At 41.6% G+C, this 22,497-nt stretch overlaps 1 protein-coding gene across 9 annotated transcripts in view; it reads right to left on the bottom strand.

The window, feature by feature from the left end:
* The window catches only part of LOC134529603 (nuclear factor 1 X-type), a 608,051-nt gene that overhangs the window by 151,758 nt on the left and 433,796 nt on the right, over positions 1–22,497 (bottom strand). For all 9 annotated transcript variants that reach the window (XM_063363878.1, XM_063363875.1, XM_063363872.1 and 6 more), the window contains 2 exons: positions 12,812–12,995; positions 9,178–9,237 (listed from right to left, as the gene is read on the bottom strand). In XM_063363878.1, the coding sequence (XP_063219948.1) occupies positions 9,178–9,237; positions 12,812–12,995 (244 nt within the window). The remainder of the gene's footprint in view (positions 1–9,177; positions 9,238–12,811; positions 12,996–22,497) is intronic.

Consider the following 22,497-nt stretch of genomic DNA (forward strand, 5'->3'; position numbering starts at 1 on the left):
AGCCTATTTGATACAACTTGTAGGACTCGAAGACAGCAAAGGGGGGGGGGGGGAGGAAGCACAAAACACACTTAGCTCAACTAGGTGCGTTCCTTACAGAAGGTAAAATTAATAATACCCCAGTGTACGATATATCTCTCTTAGTTGTTAGTTCACGTTTTCCGATTGTCCTGCTTAAGTTTTTTTTTAGTTTTATTGCTCCGCACACTTCTGTTACAAAGCAATAGCCCGAGAAACATATACGCATGCACCGAGCAAAATTTAGAGGAAAATTAATAGATTTAAATGCCTCTTATTTAAAACAGAACTTTGTGATGGGTGAAGAAGGGAGCTGCAATTCCTGATGAGCCCTACTGGGTACGTGCCAGACGTTACTCTTTCTTATTCGTTCCTGAGAGACTATTGGTTGTGCGGGTCTATTGGCTGTGAGGGACTAATGGCTGCGAAAGACTATTGGCTGTGCGAGATTATTGGCTCGGCGGAACTACTGGCTGTGCGAGAGACTATTGGCTGTAGGAGCCTATTTTCTGTGCGGGACTATTGGCTGTGAGGGACTAATGGCTGTGCGGTAATATTGGCTGTGTGGGACTATTGGCTGTGAGGGACTACTGGCTGTTCTATTCTATTGGCTGTGCCGGAATTTTAGCTGTGCGGGACCATTGGCTTTGCTGGACTGTTGGCTGTGAGCTGCAAGTTCAGGCACACAAGGACGACAGGACTGCCAAGTCTATATTGGGCACCAAACCACTTAGCACCACGAGCTTCGCCATATAAGCCTGGCCAATCAGCAATCACGGCCATCGAGGTGTCCACGCTCCTCCCACTCTGTAACGGTCCGGATTGCGCATCGTAAGCCACTGGCTCCCATTCCTGACAGTTCTTCTCGAGTTCGGTCCGGCGATCTTCCTTTCAGTTTTACATTCTTACCTACAATCCTTCCAGGTAAATGCAGGGATGTTCCTAGCTACAGGCCATCCCATTTCCTTCCCCATGTCCCTGAATGTTGCTCCGCTGTTTCCGTCTTTGCTAATCTTGATGGCCGGTTTCATCCATTGACTATTGACGAGTTGTGTGGTGCTCGTAAGCTATGCAGTACAACACACAGGGCCCAACACTGCTTGCTTTATCATACGCAGCTGGCACATTATTGAGGATATAAAATTACGTCGCACTTAAAGCATCGGATGCAGTAAGTGTTGGCTATATTTCGTGACTGGTATAGTAAAATATCCACTGCGTCTAATTCTTACTTAAAAATTAATAACTTGACCAACCAACTTGCATGTTGGCATAAGTAATTATGATTATATTAGCTGATTGTGACAATTCAAGTGGTAATTCACTAATTACTGAATGTGTAGAAGAGGAACTTTCCGTCTACGAGATTGTTACTCTATGGCGTGGCCATGGCGGCGCGCGCGGCCAGAGTTGCCTTGCTGGGATAGCGGGGCGGGTGACACGTGGTGACGTCAGCGTCGAGTCGCGCATGCGCAGCAAGCGGGCGGCCGGCGGTTATAAATACTGGCCGGGCGAGCGGCTCTCTCTAGGAGCTCGCGAGGTGTGTTGCCCCGACAACCAGCGGCCTTTGCGCCGATACAACTGTCAGAAACTGTCTTGTGGACACAGTTGGCGCAGTTTCAGTGGGAATGAGATATCATACCTAGTTAGTAGAGAGCTGAAAAATTCGCGCGTTCATTTCACGATAGGCTAGAATCCAAAAAGTTTGCCTTTTTGCTGCTTCCAATGATTGGGCCACAGTATATCTGAAGGAATTTGGGCCAATGAAAAAATGTAAACAAAAGAAGTAGCGAATCACGAGCATCCTAGTTAACAGTCAGTAACCAATGAGCAGATGCAATTCGGCCGAGTGCATAGAGGATCATGGAGTCCATCCTATAGGTCATTGAACTCGCGAATTTTTCCGGTCTCTACTAGTTAGCCTTCATTTGTGCGGATATCTTCCCACAACACCTGTGCCCTTTGTCTTGCGTTACTGGAGCATCGTTAGCCTGACACTACCCAGATGACCTAGAACCAGAGGTCAGCAGTTATATATTACTGAGATGACGTCTAGCACAGGCGGCAGCCAATAAACAGCTTGCCATTCCTCGAGTATGTACAAGACTGTGGAGTCTAGACTGGCGGTCAAATATACCGAGAAATGACAGGGTCCTTAACCATCTTATACGTAGAGACGTGAAGAATTCATACAATCATTTCGTGACAAACCCATGAATCTGCTTGTGGCATCTTCTATTGACCAACTGTTCCAAGAGGAAACCTCTGATCCTATAACAAACCTGCCACTGAACCATTGCCTAATCACGAGCATCCCGCTAGAGACTCTCATAATTGAGGAGTCAACGAACAGATGACAACGGGCAGAGCTTGCAAGATACTGTGGAGTCTATACTGCATGTTATTGGCATGTATAATTAGAGACTGGAAAAATTCGCGCTTTCGATTACCTCTAGGATAGTCTCCACAACCCTCTATATACTCAGGCAAATACCACTTGCTCATTGGCTATTGACTCGTGACACTTGTCAACTGGGACGCTTGCGATTCGATACTTTTCTGGTTGAAGGTTTTCCATTGTCTGAAAGTCCTTCAGATAAACTGTAAGTCAATCACAGAAGCAATATAAATGTACAGTTTTTGGATTCTAGCATATCGTGAAATGAATCCGCGAATTTTTCCGGTCTCTATGTATAATAAACCCCGTAGTATCTTGCTTACTTGAACAAATGTCGCCTATTCATTGGCTGCTGTCTAGTGATACGTCTTCACTGGAATGCTGTAGAACCGTTTCTTATTCACAGGCTTTACTAGTTTGCAGACGAATCACGGTTTTAATGTAGCCCAGCGACTGCTATATCATTGTTATATTGGCTGTTAACGGAGACATCCACGCTTGGCTCATCCAATGAGAATGCGGTCGCTGTCTTATAGAGCGCGTTCGTAATTCGTCTAAATAACCCGACGCAAAGCAAAAATCAATTCTACCAAATAAAGAAGCAAGAATAAGCTACTGTTCTTTGAAGAATACCTCGGGAAATACAAATGTCATACCGTCACTGCTGTATCTCGTTCGCTCCACCTTTAATACCTCACTGATGACCTTAAGAAGAGACTATAAACCTAATTCATTCGATCTATCATTATAACAGCATTTTAGCATACTAAACATTTGAATGGCTGGGGCTTGTAAGACACTTTGTCAGGCAGCAACTATGTGCAGCCGACTTGAAGCGATGAGCGTAATATCTATATAGAGAGAGTCAAAAGTCGACCGATAAACTTAGGAAGCAGGATTTTCACGGGGAAAAAACATGCATAGATGACTTATAGTCTAAATTGCTTCACAATGCTGTTATACGCCTTTGAAGTGGGAGCTAAACAACTGGCTTAATGCAAATAGAAGGGAAAGCATTTAAAATAGAAAAATAAAAACAACGTCTGGATTATTTAAAATTGGACAAATGTTTACAATGACCGTTTGGCACTGCCGTACAATGATTTGTTTTAAATAATTGGGGTAACATAGGGTCACGAAAATGTATGCAAAATAAATGTTTGAAGCGCCGTTACTCGCCAGAACGGCTCGCTGTATTATGAAACTGCCTGAGGCGTGCTGGGACAGAGGTCGAGAACCTACAGATCCCTTGCAAGTGTGGCCTGGTTGTGTAGCAGCGCCATAAGTAGTATATAATAACCGGTTATTGCCTTGGATCGGAGTGTGGTTTGGTGGTGTCGACCGCCAATTTGGATTGTGACGTCACGGTGGCCCTCTTGAATGACCTTAGCCTTTGACCATGACCGCCATCCGACATTTTGAATTATGATGTCATTATGTTTTTTTTCGCCATTTTGTTTGTTAGCCATTTTTTATTCTGCCATTTATGAATTATGATATCATCATTGGAATTTTAGTTACTGCCGCCATTTTGAAAATATGTATTTATCATCAGAATAATTTTTTAAAATTTTTAATTTTAAAAATAATTATTTATTTCAATGTTAATAAAATGTTCTGCCATTAAGTTTTCCACCAGTTCGAATTATGATATATCCATTCCAGTTTTCGTTACAGTAGCCTCTTCAATTTTATTATCTTGTCCACCATTTTGTTTTCGTCTGCTGGAGGTCGCCATATTGAATTACAGTATGGTGGCCATATTGTTTCTGTCTGCTGGAGGCCATCATTTTTTTCAATTCTGACGATGCAACCACCATTTTGTGTTCTTCTGCTGGAGGTCGCCAAATTTAATTACATTATGGTGGCTATCTTTTTTAGCTATATCTGTTGGATCTGACATCACAGACATATTTTTCGATTATGTCCACCATCTTGTTTTAGTCTGCGGAAGGCCGCCATCTGGTATACTGCCATCTTTGTTTCTGGTGTTTGTTTCTAGATTGCGCCAGCATCTCTCTCTCTCTCATGCACTTAGGACTCTGTTCCATTACTCACCCCTTATCGTCATATAAAATATTATTTTTGTACAAAATACATTGGGCATGAGGTTATTCGATCCATGACGCTCGGACCTCTCGTTTATACCACTTGGCCATCGTATCATTTACCTGACGGCGAAATAAATAACGTATATAACATATTTTTGGAGTAAATGTTTTTAGTATGAAAGAATAATACCATCAGCTGTTGTAGACCACGCCTATATCTTTATTTTCAATACATGTTACTACGAGCGCTAGTGTCATATAGTGTACACAGTCTACTAGAGAGCACTGCCGAAAACTTGTTTTCAATATTCGATACCAGGAGCGCTAGCGTAATCAACGTCTGCTAGAAGGTGCAGCTGCCATATTGGTTTGAATTTTACCCGATAGAGTATAGTAGTATTTACTACGTTGGCGTACACCATCTTGTCGGCCATCTTAGCCGCCAACTTGAAAATCTGTTGTTATTAAACTAGATATTCGGGAAGGATTTCAAAAACCAAATTGCAAATGATTTATAACTGAGACGATTGATTTATGTCCTTGGTTCGATCCTTGCTCGATGCATAAAATGTTTATTTTAGGTAAAACATGTATTTAATAAAATATTGTGTAAATTCCTCGAAGGGGTTCAAATTCCTCATCTACCAGCCTCCAGTAAACTGATTATAACATATACATCGCCATTATGAAATTCTGTAATTATAAAGCTTGAAATTAGGAAAAAGTTATAAAAATCGTCAAAAATCAACTATTCATAAAATGATTAATTCGATTTATTTAAGTCCTTGGTTAGATCTTTGGTCGACGCGAAAACGTAATTTATGCTCTTAATATTTTTTAATTAATTATTCACTGCAAACAAGAACTCCTGCCCGGCTGAATAAATATTTTATTCGATATCACTTCGCCGTCCAAGGTCTTTTTCGATGCTTGCCATACATTTCAACCAGGTCACGTGCAATGTCAGACATGTAGGTCAAGCGTGTCCGAACCAAGAGATATTTTTAAGTCAATAATCGACGAACCTTTCAACCAGAACATGTACAATGTCAGGCGTACAGACCAATCATCTCCGAACTACGATACCTTCTTCGTCGAAACTTGTTATATATTTCAAACAATTATGTCCTAATTCAAGCCGACAAGAAAAGCTTCTTTAAACCGTCAGATTTACAGTATGGATAGAATCTATTAAAAGAAAATATACAATCTAATTGAAAAATGCTTTACGCTTACAGTAGAAAGAAGAGGTGCTGAACCATTAAGACATTAGTCCTGAGTACAGACTTGCCCATGTACAATAAATGAAAATGACGTAAATTTGTACGAACATTTGACGAAAAGTACACACATTGGACACGCAATCAACGAAAAGGACATACATTTCAACACACAATCGACAATATGATACACACAGGACACACATTCAATAAAAAAAAAGGACACACACTGGACAAACATTCAATAAGATAGGTCACACATTCGACAAAAGGGCACACTTTCGACAAAAAGGGCTGCAGTCTGTATAAAACGGGGCTAGAGGTCGGATCTTGATACATTCAGAGGTTTCACGGCCGCGTCGCCAGGCACATACTGCAGACATGACTACGCACATTTAAAGAGCATAACGTTCATGTGCATGTGTAGGATTCGATTCCATCATTAGTATACGATCACAGAATACGGTAGGATACAGTATCATCAGTAGGATACGATCGGTCACAGGATACGGTAGGATAAGATTATTTTGATCCATCTGGCTACAAAAGCATTTGGATACAACAGCTTTTGACAACAATGGCATTAGTCTACATCTGGCTACAATGCTATGAAACTACAAGGCAGTTAGCAGTAATTTATTCAAACGTAATGAGAGGGGCGGTACTGAGCACAAAAAAATGGCCTCAATATTTCTCAGACAAATGAAAAAATTAAAATCTTAATTGAATATTTGCAAAATTCCTAGCGGTGAGAAGAACATTGAAAAATCTAAGTTATACCTAGATAAATTTTGCTGCTTCTTTAACCACTAACTTGTGCTGTTTTCTAACATGCGACCATAAAAATCTTCTTATCGGAAAGTCGTAAGACGTAGCATGTGAACTCTACTGAACTCAAGCCACAAACAAGGCCATGGAAGTAGCTGAACACTGGTGCCCAACAGAAAGGTGCTCAAAGCTCAAGTGGCGAGTGTGGATTACACAAAAAACTCTGCAATTCGATACATACAATTTTAAAAATTTTGTAGGTAAAATATATGTTTAGGGATAAATTTTTACAAGAACAGTCTAAATGCAGTCCGCCTCTTGGTATAGTAGCTAGTGTGTCTGGCTATTGGGTCAAGTATGTCCGCCCTCTTGGTCTAGTGGCTAGCGCGTCTGGCTGGTGGGCCAAGTATTTCTACCCTCTTGGTCTAGTAGCTAGAGAGTCTAGCTAGTAGGCCAACTATGTCCGCTCTTTTGGTCTAGTGGCAAGTTTTTCTGGCTAGTTGGTCAAGTGTGTCCGCCCTCTTGGTCTAGTGGCTAGCGCGTCTTGCTGGTGGGCCAAGTATTTCTACCCTCTTGGTCTAGTAGCTAGAGAGTCTAGCTAGTAGGCCAACTATGTCCGCTCTTTTGGTCTAGTGGCAAGTTTTTCTGGCTAGTTGGTCAAGTGTGTCCGCCCTCTTGGTCTAGTGGCTAGCGCGTCTGGCTGGTGGGCCAAGTATTTCTACCCTCTTGGTCTAGTAGCTAGAGTGTCTGGCTAGTAGGCCAACTATGTCCGCTCCCTTGGTCTAGTGGCAAGTTTATCTGGCTAGTTGGTCAAGTGTGTCCACCCTCTTGGTCTAGTGGCTAGCGCGTCTTGCTGGTGGGAAAACTATGTCCGCCCTCTTAGTCTAGTGGCTAGTGTATCTGGCTATTGGGTCAAGTATGTCCGCCATCATGGTCTAGTGGTTAGTGTATCTGGCTAGTGGGTCAAGTATGTCCGCCCACATGGTCTAGTTGCTAGAGTGTCTGGCTAGTGGGCAAACTATGTCCGCTCTCTTGGTCTAGTCGCAAGTTTATCTGGCTAGTCGGTCAAGTGTGTCCGCCCACATGGTCTAGTGGCTAGCGCGTCTGGCTGGTGGGCCAACTATGTCCGCTCTCTTGATCTAGTGTCAAGTTTATCTGGCTAGTGGGTCAAGTGTGTCCGCCCTCTTGGTCTAGTGGCTAGCGCGTCTGGCTGGTGGGCCAACTATGTCCGCTCTCTTGGTCTAGTGGCTAGTGTATCTGGCTAGTGGGTCAAGTATGTCCACCCTCTTTGTCTAGTGGCTAGCGCGTCTGGCTGGTGGGCCAACTATGTCCGCTCTCTTGATCTAGTGTCAAGTTTATCTGGCTAGTGGGTCAAGTGTGTCCGCCCTCTTGGTCTAGTGGCTAGCGCGTCTGGCTGGTGGGCCAACTATGTCCGCTCTCTTGATCTAGTGTCAAGTTTATCTGGCTAGTCGGTCAAGTGTGTCCGCCCTCTTGGTCTAGTGGCTAGCGCGTCTGGCTGGTGGGCCAACTATGTCCGCTCTCTTGGTCTAGTGGCTAGTGTATCTGGCTAGTGGGTCAAGTATGTCCGCCCACATGGTCTAGTGGCTAGTGTATCTGGCGAGTTGGCCAAATATGTCCGCTCTCTTGGTCTAGTGGCTAGTGTATCTGGCTAGTGGGTCAAGTATGTCCGCCCACATGGTCTAGTGGCTAGTGTATCTGGCGAGTTGGCCAAATATGTCCGCTCTCTTGGTCTAGTGGCTAGTGTATCTGGCTAGTGGGTCAAGTATGTCCGCCCACATGGTCTAGTGGCTAGCGCGTCTGGCTGATGGGTCAAGTATGTCCGCCTTCTTGGTCTAGTGGCTAGCACGTCTGGCGATTTGGCCAAATATGTCCGCCCTCTTGGTTTAGTGGCTAGCGCGTCTGGCTGTTGGGCCAAGTGACCCGGGTTCTATTCCCGGCCGGGAAGGGTGTTTTCCTATCCTTCGCCTGGGTTGTTGATAGGGTGTGTGTGAGGTCCCTCTCCCCTTCATCCCGCGGAGGGCAACGGCAAACCACCGCATAATCACCCTGTCTCGGCAAGCATAGGGACGTCACGGCTGTCATTCCCGGGGGTTCCTGTGCTCTTGACACCCAGTAATGCATCAACCGAATGATTATCATTTTAACTCTACATTTTCTCACATGGGCTGTTATTTATCGAGTAGCTTTTATAATAATACTAACGTATATTCTAATATGAAATGAGTATTAAATATTGCTACGCCACAGTCCGAGAAGAAGCTTGGAAGAATTATTTCTAAATATTAGGAACTTTCTTATGAGAGAGAAAGTAAATAATTTTACTTTTTGATAAATCAGTAAACTTTTTTAGTTACCGTTATGTGCGATTATTTAGCCTATAACTGCTGGGTTATCAGTAACACAGTTTTATAAACATGCCATGTTGTTTATTTTTCTTTCCGTCACACAAATTTATTGACATTGCATAATAAAGATGTTCTTATGGCCTTGAAAAATATTGCATTCACACGTCCAGGCAAAGAGGAGCTTATGTTACGTCACGTTTTATATTTGGTTAAATAAGGGAAATTTGTCCACAATTATTTTTAAGTGATTAGTAAAGTTTTTAACAATCGTGCTTGAAGCCGCAAAATCTGAGCAGAGGTCGTTTACAAAAACTACAAGAACACAAAAAGCAAAGAAGTAAAGTCACGATGTTTACCTTTGATGCTCCTCTCGTCATCTTTTTCGTTGTTGTTATCACACATTCCACTCAAAATTTCTGAAAACAAATCACATTTAATAATTACAAACAGTTCAACATTGTAATTTATACAATACAAAATTATGCATTAATTCTCATAACATTGCTTTATATGTAATTATCAACACAAAATAGTTTGTGGTAAAGAAATAAGTGTCAAACCATCATAAAAATTTTTGATAAGAGAACATTTACTAACACAGTAAAGTGGAAATTTATTATTTCTCTTGTGGTGATTTATGTTAAATGTGTCATGCATGTAGATCGTGCACTCATATTAGTCTAATAGTGCTCTAAATAAATTATTATTAATTTGTTTTCATTTACGTACACTCAAAGACGCATGCATCACTCAACTATTAAAGCCTCTAATTATGAGCGGCTCCTGCAAACTTAGTGTTCTGCGTGTTGCACAGGGGCCAAACTTTGCAGTTATTGATTTATAAATTTTATACTAGGATTTATCAAAAACGGTATGGTTTAAAACAACAACACAGGGAAACATTTTCGCCATTTTTGACATTTATACATATAACCTTCCTTTAAACACCACATTATTCCTTCACGTCACAAAAATGTATTAAAACAATAATATGCTACCCGTAATTAATTAAATGATAAGTTTTTAAGTTATTGTACAACTTTGACAAATCAATCATAATTAATTTCTCTTTTATTCACAATAAACCAGTTATTCAGCTTCTAACACATAGTATATTACATTTGACGCATTTAGACCATAAGTAGTTTATGTTTTAAATTAGGGTTTCGTGATGAACCTGCAGCTTAAGTTTGACGACTGAATAAAAATGACACAAAAAAAGGCTTCGATGCCTTTTAAGCATTGTTATGGTATGTATGGTGCTATGGTACGTATTAGGGTTGAATTATACAAAAGGTTTTCATGCATTAATTTAATACTTTCTGGTTTGCGGGTATAAATCTGCCGCCCGCCACGCTCATCCTGCCTTCCCGTTATTGTCTCTTGTTAACCCCTGATGGCAGACCACCAGGCATACACCGGAGCTTCACCAGCTGTCCGCCTACCTGGTGCGGTCGCACAGAGCATGTCACGTGACCGGAAGATAGCTCCAGCACGAGACTTTTGGTTAATCCTGGGCGTCGAAGTCGGACACACCACCGCAGACGAAGAACGAGACTATAAGAAGAGTGTCATCACACCTACGCAGACGAAGAACGAGACCACAAGAAGAGTGTCGTCACACCACCGCAGACGAAGTACAATGCTATAAGAAGAGTGTCATCACACCACCGCAGACGAAGAACGAAACCACAAGAAGAGTGTCATCACATCACCGCAGACGAAGAACGAGACTACAAGAAGAGTGTCATCACACCACCGCAGACGAAGAACGAGACTACAAGAAGAGTGTCGTCACACCACCGCAGACGAAGAACTATACTACAAGAAGAGTGTCGTCACACCACCGCAGACGAAGAACGAGACTACAAGAAGAGTGTCGTCACACCGCCGCAGACGAAGTACAATGCTATAAGAAGAGTGTCATCACACCACCGCAGACGAAGAACGAAACCACAAGAAGAGTGTCGTCACACCACCGCAGACGAAGTACAATGCTATAAGAAGAGTGTCATCACACCACCGCAGACGAAGAACGAGACTACAAGAAGAGTGTCGTCACACCGCCGCAGACGAAGTACAATGCTATAAGAAGAGTGTCATCACACCACCGCAGGCGAAGAACGAAACCACAAGAAGAGTGTCATCACACCACCGCAGTCGAAGTACGAAACCACAAGAAGAGTGTCGTCACACCGCCGCAGACGAAGAACGAGACTACAAGAAGAGTGTCGTCACACCACCGCAGACGAAGAACGAGACCACAATAAGAGTGTCGTCACACCGCCGCCTTGACCGCCGCCCGTCTACATTACGTCATGCTACCAGAATCCATGACTGTCTGCGATGTTGGACTTAGCCGCCAATTCGGGTACAAGGCGCTCCACTTACGTTTGAGCTCGGACTTGGTGCAAACGCATACGAGGAAGGCAGTGGTAAGGTATCTGAAAAGAATCGTCGGTGATGTGACATATTTTACTCGCCTACCGAGGGATAAGTGAAGAGTAAAGCAAAATACTTGGTGCAAGAGGATGGTATGTACTAAAACGGCAGCAGCAATAAGGCGATAAGGCAGGCTGGTCAAGGGCAGGTCGGTACAGGACAGTATTATGAAAGATTCACTGCGAGTAATTATCAACGACTTTGTTTGGTGATCAGTGGGGAAAGATTTATTATGTCGTTTCCATGGTATTGGAGCAGTGTTGGTTGTCGTGCTACGTCACGGAAGTTGAGCGTCTTTGAACAAGTGTGCCAAGGTGGATTCAATGCGCTTTCGCTGTAGAGACACGAAGGAAGAATCGTGGCACAGTCCTTCGTCCGAGTGGTCGAGTCTTCTCAGAGGGCTCTTTGTGGAGCTCATGTTGGCAGAACCCACCAGAGACACTGTACTGACGAGCACTGTTAGGATCGTAGAGTGCTACTCGGCAGGCGAGTGGACGCAGGAAAACTACTCACCGCAGACCCAGGATTGGATGTCTCCTTGAGGACTTTGAGGCGAGAGATATCTTGAAAAGTCCCTGATGTCAGAGGGGGATTATATAATGTTGTAGTTTGCTTCATATACGTCTATATATACTTCTCTATGTTTAGTTCGAGCAATGAGACACTTGATTAATTGAGCATAATAATATTCTTTGTGAGTGTCTCAGAATTATGGTCACATGCTATCGGTATTTTTCTTTAACACGTCTGTAATAGAGACAGGTAACGACAAAGCTGTTTTCTTTTGCAAATTTACCAGTGGAAAGTCATAATATTTATTATATTGTATCCGACAATAATTATTAATTATGTTGAAGTAATGATCTATAATGATCATAAAGCATAGAAAGCCTATTTTGGTTAAGCCGGCTATATGATAAAATTTATCTAGGGCCCAAAAACAAAGCCTTTGAAGTTGTGAAATTTTTAATAAAATGTTATGATAGTTGTTAATTGTATTTTATTTTCTTGTTTGCAGTTGTGACTAGAGAGCCAGTGCTGTTGATAACTGGAAGATTGCAGATAAGAACAAGATTACATGTACAGTTTCAAACATTTATTGTAATGTTATGTGTTTGATACAATTGTTAATAAACTTGACTCAAACTGCACACTTTCGTTCGATGAACAAAAAAATCCCTTGTGTTTCCTCGCAGGGGCAATAATCCCACTAAACCATTTAGCGCAAAGCTTCTACAACAGCATACCATTAAAAATAATGCTAAAAAAATGTTTAATTAATGTGTCCTCGTTCCGCTACTATGTGGTGGTCATTGTTAGCTCATGGACAAAATGAGAGGATGGATCACAATTCCATGGTTTCCCCCACGGTCCTAACACCCTATGTAAGTGGAGACTACTGGTCATTTTTCCTGACATTACTGCTCTAAACTGTGTAAGGGAAGAGGCTGCCCCCACTCCAGCACCTGGTCAGGAACTGGTCCGGTACTGGGTGACCTCGCCCATACGTACCGCAGTGGAGTGCAAAGCTGCACCCAGCATACTCACCGTGGCTGTTGATGAAGTTGGCCAGGTAGAGGTCGAGTTCTCGGACGGATACATTGATGTGGTAGGGGTTGACGCAGAGGCCAGGGTGCGCGCAGTCGGGCGACTTCTCCAGTCGCTCGCCGTCGGTGCTCTCCAGCGGGATGGCCTTGAAGAGGATCACCATGACGAGGTCCAAACGCCACACCTGGAACACAATTGCTTTGTCAATGCACCTCACCAGAACTGCGACATAATGATTAGGTGCAAGTACCAAATTCTCACACCATGATGTGGTTTAAGAACCACATTCGTAACACGACTACATTTTCTAGGTGTAACAACTGCTACACTATAATGAGGTCCAAGTACCACAATTAAAACACTATTATGAGGTCCAATTACCACACCTTGTAACACCACTGCATAGTCAGGAACACACCTGTAACATCATAAATTGTCAAGGCGCCACACCATAACGAGGTCCAAGTACCACAACTGCAACACCATGACGAGTTCAACGTGTCATAACTCCAACACCATAATGATACCAAGTACCACGTCTGTAACACTGTTACATAGTCGAGGCATCACACCTGTAACATCATAAGTTTTCAAAGCACTACACATGCTATACTATAACGAGGTCCCAGTACCACAACTCCAATACTATGATGAGTTCCAAGTACCACATTTGTAACACCGTTGTGTTATGTAGGTGCCACACCTGTAACACCATTACTTTTCAAGGCACAACACCTGCAACACTATGATAAGGTCGAATTATCACAACAGCCACACCATGATGAGGTCCAAGTACCACACCTATTGCACAATTATTTGTCTAGGTGCCACACTTACTACACTATGACGAGCTACAAGTACCAAACCAGCACACAATAATAAGTTCCAATAACTTCACCTGTTACATAATGAACTAATCACCAAAATCTATAATAAGAAAGGAATTAGGAAAATTAAAAAATTAACACTGTAATAAATTAAATGATAAAAAACTATCACTAACAAAACCACCTATTAATTTAACTTTATGCATGTGCCATACCTGCTTCCTTTTGACGAGGATCAAGTACCACAATTGTAACACCATTGTTGCGAGTGTAAGTTTGACGCCCGCGACATTTTTTCTGCGTTATCGACTTTGTATCATATTAACCCCTGAGTGTTTACCAACTGCCATACATGGAAGCATTTCCGATTTCCTATTTACCAGTGGAAGAGGTTCTGCGCCAGTCATGTGACCGGGTCATGTGATCGGGTCATGTGACCAAATAATGTGACCAGTAAGTAGTTCTGGTGCGAAACTGTTCGCGATCCTTCTACCTAACTCTAGACGCGGAGTGATACTTCTGCTCGGTACGTGATCGTTCTGATTCGTTATGGGCGCCGAGCTACTGGATATACATACCCCTCCACGAGCCCACAGTCAGTATATGCGAACTGCAGAACAACAGTAACACAGAAGAACGTCACTCCGCCATATTGACCACCGCTAATCTGCCGGAATTCACGACGATGCCCCATGTTGGACTTAGCTGCAGATTGGGATAAGAGAAACTTTACCTATTAATGAGTTCTGGCTTAGCACCAGCGGCCATGAGGAAGGAAGTGACTGTCATCGGAGAGTGAGTGTTGTAGTGCACGAAGATAATTCTCTTGAGGACTCATTTACTCAACTCACACTGGAAAGTTGGTACTCGCTGAGCGAGTATGTTGTGAAAACTCGCTCATCATATTTGTGTACAGTTAAGTGGTCAAAATAGCACCTGGTACTTAAAAAGACTCGCCGACGATGTGAAATTGCTTACTCGCCGAGCGAGTAATGAGAAAGCTAGTAAGCCCACAGTGTTTGTGCAAAAAGGGGCTAATTACGTAAATAGCATGGACAAGTTGACGACAAGGCATGCTGGTCAATTTCGGGCAGGCTACAGACAATAGTACGAAACTTCGACAATTACTAACGATCAACGAGTTATGTGTTGAATAACGCAGTGGACTCGTTGTGTCCTTTGGACCATGTTTACCTTGTGTTGATAGTGTTACTACGTTAGCAATGTAAGACAACTGTGAACGAGCGTGCAGAGGTGGAGACTGGACGCGCTCGCTTGGAAGACACGAAAAGAGAATTGTGGCCAGTCCTTCGTACAAGTGGTCGAGCCTTCTATAAGAGCTCCTGCTAGCTTTTCTCGCCAACCAAGTCCAAGTTGAGTGCTGTGGGGAAAGGAGAGTGCTACTCGGCGGGCGAGTGGACGCAGGAAAATGACTAACCGGAGACCTGGGATTGGAAGTCTCCTAATTCATATATATTTTTTTAATTTGTGTGAAGAAACTCTTGGACAACATTGTAATATTATTTTCAGTCGCTTCCTCGTGATAATTTTACAGTGTATCTAATATTTTTCTCTGGTATTTTTCATTTTGGAGAGAATTATAAACTCAATAATTGTCTTAAACAAATGTTGGTGTGTAAAGTTGTTTTCATTGTTGTGGCTCCTACGAAATAGTCATTTAGTGTACTGAAGACTGATGCTTATCAAGAAAAATGTTTTTTAGGCAGTCTTGTTTTAATATTTGTCTGTGGCTAGGGCTGAATATTTACCAGATATTTGTGAAGAAGTCTTTAAAATTTGTATAAAGTTTTAATCGCTTGTTATGCTAATTAGTGTTTTTTTTCTTTTCTGTTTGTCAACAGTGTTTATGCGAGAGTGAGTCCAGGTCATAACAGGAATGTCGTATATAACAACAAAAGAGCATGTGTTGTTTCAAACGCCTATTGTAAATTTTGTGTGGTTGATTTAGTTCTAAATAAATACGATCCAATCAGCACAGTTTTTGTGTTTGTTTGGTTTAAATCCATTGTTTTTCCTCTCGGCGGGCAACACCATGATGAGGTACAGGAACCACAACTGTAACTCCATTACTTTGTGCAGGTGCCACACCGGCTTTCTTTTGACGAGGTTCAATTACCACAACTTCAACGCCATGATTAAGTCAAGTACCACACCTATAACAACATTTAATTGTGCATATGTTACATCCGCTACCTTATGGCGAAGTCTAGGTACCATATACCGCAAAACCATGATGAGTTCTAAGTACCATATTTGCAACACTAATACTTTTTCAACTGTCACATCTGCCATTTTTTAATACGAGGTTTATGTACGATAACTGCAACACAATGATGAAGGTATCAAAATAGACTTTACATTTTTGAATTTTAGCAAAAGCGAGCTTCTTTTGAAAAACCTCTTGTAATCAATCTAACATGGTACTGTTAATTTTAGCAATAATAATTTCGGCTAACCATAACCTAACGCTGGAGTCATACACACAAGGAAAGAATCTACTTATGTCATCGTTGGTGTATAGTTACCTCCGCAAAGTCGAGGTTCAACCACCAATCACGAGCAAGATAAGAAGCAAGAGTATATTCCACGACATGTTCCAGCGGCTTTGCGTCTGGCTAGATGCAACCTGGTACAGTTCGGAGCAAGCACTATTGTGGTTGGCAACTCTGGCCACCACAGTGGCCAGTGGGTTAAGCCATTATTACAATTTATAGAATAAATAAACGAATAAGTGTTGTCTTGTCACCTATGTGGTCCAGATGCAAGAGAGGGGAATTGTTGAGATACTTCATCCACGATATGATTTTAGTGTTTGTTTTGGTGACTGGGGTAGTGGAAGAGCATAAGTTTACAGAGATAAGATATCTGCTACAAAATGCATCTGTCACTTTTAAGTCATTAAATTGACATTACAAAATTATTTCACCGTCAGCACAAAATTTTTGGCAGGGTCTGTGTTCACATATATATTTAGTGCCGGCCTCGAGACTGTTTTTTTTTAGTGCATGCTTTTTTAAGTGGTTTTATTTCGGTGTTGTTTACAGAATCCAGCAAGAAGCCAGGAGCTGATGGATGTAACTGATGGCTCCACACGGGCCATTGTAGATGAAGCCACAGTTCCACCAAAGGTCCAAGTTAGGTCCTGTGGTGTGTCAAGCCATAAAATAAAATTATATATGTGTGTACTCATAAGTGCGACTTTAACATTACAAAATCCAGAAACCTATTTGAAGGGGAGGAATGGCCACTGGCACGAATAATTTACTTTTTGTAGAATTTACGCTGTCACATAGTTTCTTCGCAGATTGAATTCCTCGCTGAAACGTATCGCATTGCATGTTAAATCGTCTGCGCAGAAAGTCTGACAGCATGCGTGATTTACATAGGTTCAAAATGATCTTCGGAATCACGCAATCGTTGCAGACAACACGTTGTCCGTAACCGAGAACCGGATTGCGCTGGCTTGAAGCGCGCGAGGGAGCGCCATTAGGCTTCGTGCAAGTCCATTGTGTGCCCACGTCGGGCGACTAGGACCACATCGCAGGCTTTCTCAAGGTCAGTGCGGAGAAAGGAGGGGCCTTTCCTTTGTTCTTTGCTGTGAAGTACACACACCACGCCGGGCTAAACATTGCCCTTCACCTTACGGAACCACACATTCGACCCTACGTTTGAGTGGTCAGTCGCACACGAGTTGGGAGTCGCGTTGTGTTATCAGGAACAGAACGCAGTTTTGGTATTTGGCGAGTGACTGAAACGTTCGCAATGGAATTGGAATGATCTACTTCCTTTGGCTTGGCCATATTGCATGTGGAATTGTGAAAAAAAGCTGCTGAATAAAGATAATTGTTTAAAATAAATAGATGAAAATTACATAAATATACACCAGAGTCATTTGAATATGACGAATAGTAAAATTATTTAGTTTGAATAATCATTCTGCTAGGAATGTTATCTACGATGTGTAATTTGCACGCATAAGCCTTCTTGTTCATTGCATTCATATTCTTATTGCCTAAACTAATTCGGTTTGCGTGATGATCATTATATTTCATCTTATACGAGATATACATAATATTGTTTTACTCGTCTACTGAATAAGTCTTACCTGTATGCCTAATCTTGGTATTTTGTTTGGTTTAGTGGTGTGACCGTTAGTAAGGTCACTATTATATTACGAACATTTGTTTGATTGAAGGGTGTTTAGTTAAAATGCAGAAGAAAATAATTAACATTACCTGAATGAGACATTCATTATATTGTTTTTATGTAAACACCGTTAACATTGTAGGCTGGTTGCGGTATGAACTTTGCACATTTAACCACTAGGAGCAGACTCATAGATACCAACCTGACAGGTGAAGATTTGGGACCTCGTTAGGGAGAAACGAGCATATCCGGAAGTCTTCATCGATTATCGATTGGTCCCTTGTGTAGCCAGTTAATTGCATACAAGCGAAGATCATTCTAAAAGGTCAGTTGCTTCTCGGACGTTGTTGTCTGGGGCATTTGAGAGGAAAAATGAGGGAGGTTATTTTTAGGGTACATACACTCCGAGTTTAGAGGTAGTGAGTAGAGAGACGGCGAACAGAGACGAGTATGCTGTGAGAGAGGGAGAGAGTCTACAAAGGAGGTGGAGTATGGTATTTATTTTTAATGGCCATTTTAGATGTTGCAAAGAAACCTTGGTGTAACATTAAGCAAAGATAGGGTTTCATTTTATTATTATGGTGCATACTATGCATTTTTGTTTGTTTGTATGTCTGAGAGTCTGTTGAAGGTTAATAATAGAGAGTATTTTTACGCACAGGTTTTTTGTGCTCGTAATGCTATTTAGCGATGTTCCTTTTTGTGCACACTTTATGCACTTTATTATGTTTGCGTTATTTGGCGGCCATTTTCGTTTCAGAGGAAATTACGTTGGTTCTCAACACACAAACATTTATTCTAATAATATAAGATCCCAAAACAAGTTGTGTTAAAAATTTGTAGCAACTTTGTCTATAACTAAAAGAAGCTTAAGCACCCGTTTTAAATATATGGTGATAATATTTTAATGGATAAAGTAATAGAATATTTTTGGAACTATTAAATAGTATTATATATTTTGTAATGCACTTTTCCCATGTTTCAGTTATTTTTTAGATTGGAAAAAAGATAAAGATAAACCTTAAATGAATTATATGTTGTTTGTTATAAATATTAATCCCTGCCTAGAAAAATAGTGACATTGCTTAATCTAGAATTTTTTGTTTGTTTTATATGCTGGTCAGGCCCTTCTAGGCCAAAAAAATTACAGTTATTTTGCTCTAAGATGTAAATGGAGTTATTTTTTTGGTGTGAACGCTTGCGTTATGTGGAACCGGCCTCAGCGGCTTCTGAGTACAAACATGTAATAACATTTTGGAAATGGTATTTTGGAGTACTGATTATTGTTCTTGATTACTCTGTAAAGCGGCATTGCGACATTGTGGTACCGTTGTTCTGGAACGATTGATGTAATAAAATGTTAATCTTGTAGGAAGGAGTTGATTGGATTTGAAGCAATAGTTGTAGTTTATATTAGTTAGATAAGATACGTAAATGAATGTTGTGAGCATTGCCTTTAAAGTTTCAAGCCGTGAACTTATTATTTATCGTTTGAGTGTTTCTATACAAATAATCATCAGGGTACATAATAATAATTATCTGGCTCGATTGATGTATTTATTTTGTACTCTTGTAGAGTGGCATTGATTAGATTTGTAGTTCCATCCGGTGTCTACCCAGAGTAGGTCACATGAGTTAGGTTAGGCAAGCTATGTAAAATAATGCTGTGAACCATGGTCTAATAAATACCATGCGTGGGCTTATCATTTATTGTTTATGTTTCTACGTAATTATACAAAATGAATATTTAATCTCTATTTTTTGTACAATACTTATGCTTGACTGTTACTATTTATTGCATTTAGAAGTTGGATCTTGTTTGTTGAATTAGTAATATATAATTGACTCACTGCTTTCTTTTTCGTACCTGCAATAGATTACACTAACTGTTTCCGAATAGTAAGGGTGTGTATTTTATCGATGCAATCATAAACTAAAATATCCATAAATTGCAAGGCTGGATTCAATTAGAAATCAACCATGAAATTATATCTGAACTTTTCGAAACTAACACAACCTGGTGTGTTATTCAAATTACCTGGCAGTAATTTAACATTTACACTATTTTCACAATCAGTTTTTCGCATTTTTCAATTTTTAAAGGTCTAAATTAGTCATTCGAGAGTAATAGATACAAAATAAAAGGTATAAAACAGCAGTTGGCTGGCTAAGCAACATAGTATCCATGCATTTGTGCTAAAAAAAAAAAGTCACCTCAGACCATTCACGGGTTTCGTCCTTTCACGAAGACTGCGTTGGCGACTCTGTAAGATTTCTTTCAATATCCCGAAGGTCAAGAAAAATGGCTGACATCCTTAATACGTACTTTACAAGTATCTTTTAAGCTAAACGATCCTTTGAGGAGGCGGTCGTAAACAGTAACTGCGACGAGGCGAGAAGCGAAAGTACCTGTCATCGCTGACTACGGAAGAACTTTATGTCAAAAACATTTGACCTCGAAATCTTCATACGTAGAATCTTACTTTTTTTATTTTAGTTGCCGCACAAAAGAACAGGATGTCAATAAAATAATGTTCCAGTTTCAATTGTATATTATAAGTTTAATTTAAACTATTTACAACAAATGTCTAACATGTGCACCTTTAGTTATTATGCACACATCCAACCTAAAGACCAATTTATTATTCCCACACTTTGGTCAACACGTCTGGTGTAATGGAAGCAATAGCCTCTTCGATGTTGTGATTCAACTCTGGGAAATCATTAGGTAGCGATGGAACGTAGACACGATATTTTATAAATCCCCAAAGGAAAAAAACAATCGCATAGCGTTATGTCAAGTGAACGTGGATGCCAACGAAAAAGAGCTCTGTCGTCTCGAACTGCATGTACAATCGGCGGATGTTTTTGCCATACGGGGGATATATTTAAATTATTCCGAACATGATAAATATACTGAACAATAAAATATTCACTTTTCAAGTACATATCAAAATTTTGAGACGCGAATCAGACAAAATAAGTTTCTGCACCCGTCGCTAGAATTCGCTGCCTGAATCGTACACGTTACTTGCCCCCATCACGCAGATAGCAGCAGGGCTCAGATAAAAAAACGTGGAAAATAATAATCCCCAGCTTTGGACCCGATTTTTTATAAGAATTTTGTTAAAATACTGCCCTTTTTGTTAAAATTCACTAAACCGCTAATACTATAAAGTTAAAGCTCACGTTAGAAGTTAAACTTGTATGAATTACTAAAATAATAACCTGAAACATTTTAAAACACATTTATAGCACCTACTATATGATTGTATATTTATTTTTGCTTAAACGACTGAAATCAATCTGTAAATAGTTCCTACAAATATAACTAAACATTATCGAGTGGATTAATTATTATGATCACATAATGTTGTATGATTATATTATTAAAAAAATTAAAAAAAATACATTACCGAAATTTAAACCACGTCCCTTAAAGTCAACAAGCGTGCGCTCTACCTCTGTGCTACCAAGCCTATTGGCATACTGCTAGGAGAACATGTATTATTATCATTGCAATGCCAGTTTTTTAGTTGATTTAAAACTGGAGATTATTATAACTACTTTAGTATACAATGTATATTCCAGGGAAGTTTCATTATCTTTATCATTTGCCTCACTAATATGTTTGGTATGTCCCATAATATTTACGAAAGTGACTATATACTTGTATACATAGTATTGTATACAAAGTGACAATATGCTTGTACACATAGAATTGTATATCAAGTGACTACATACTTGTACATACAAAGGGTCCACCATTTTTTGGTAAAATTTCTGTTCAACGAGTACCGTTCCATTTTCTCGAAATTACTACTAACAATTGCCTACCAAGCACAAAAATGTTTACACATCTAAAACACCGTGGCGTGTACGACCGAGCCTTAAACTTGAATTGCTTCATAGTTAGGGTGCGTGCGGTCTGAGACAGCCGCAATGGCCGGTGTAGTGACTACGCAACGCAACAACCCGTGCCGGTGCGAGAGATGGTATGCTCGGCGCGCGGGCGTCGCAGCTGATGAGGCCATGACGTGGCGGCGTGACACGAGGCGGGAAACTCCCACGCGACTGCGCGCGCTCTGCCCGCTGCCCACGCGCGCTGGTTCCGCGGCCCGCCACCGAGCGCGCTACTGGAGACCAGTCTTCTACCCGGAGTGCGCTCTTTCCACTGCCTTCGCGCGCTAGTTCCATGCCCCGCCACTTTGAGCGCTGCTGGCGAACCGTATTCTCCCTGGAATGCGCTCCAACCGCTGCCCTCGCGCGCTGGTTCCGCGGCCCGCCACTGTGCGCTTTGCTGTAGACAGTTTCCTGACCGGAGTGCGCTCTTTCCACTGCCTTCTCGCACTAGTTCCATGACCCGCCACTTTGAGCGCTGCTGGCTAACAGTATTCTCCCTGGAATGCGCTCCAACCGCTGCCTTCGCGCGCTGGTTCCGCGGCCCGCCACCGTGCGCACTGCTGGAGACCAGTCTTCCACCTGGAATCCCCTCCACCCGCTGCCCTCGCGCGCTGGTTCCGCGGCCCGCCACCGTGCGCACTGCTGGAGACCAGTCTTCCACCTGGAATCCCCTCCACTCACTGCCCTCGCGCGCTGGTTCCGCGGCCCGCCACCGTGCGCACTGCTGGAGACCAGTCTTCCACCTGGAATCCCCTCCACTCTCTGCCCTCGCGCGCTGGTTCCGCGGCC

Source organism: Bacillus rossius, chromosome 2 (assembly GCF_032445375.1).
Source record: "Bacillus rossius redtenbacheri isolate Brsri chromosome 2, Brsri_v3, whole genome shotgun sequence".
NCBI classification, from domain to species: Eukaryota; Metazoa; Arthropoda; class Insecta; order Phasmatodea; family Bacillidae; genus Bacillus; species Bacillus rossius.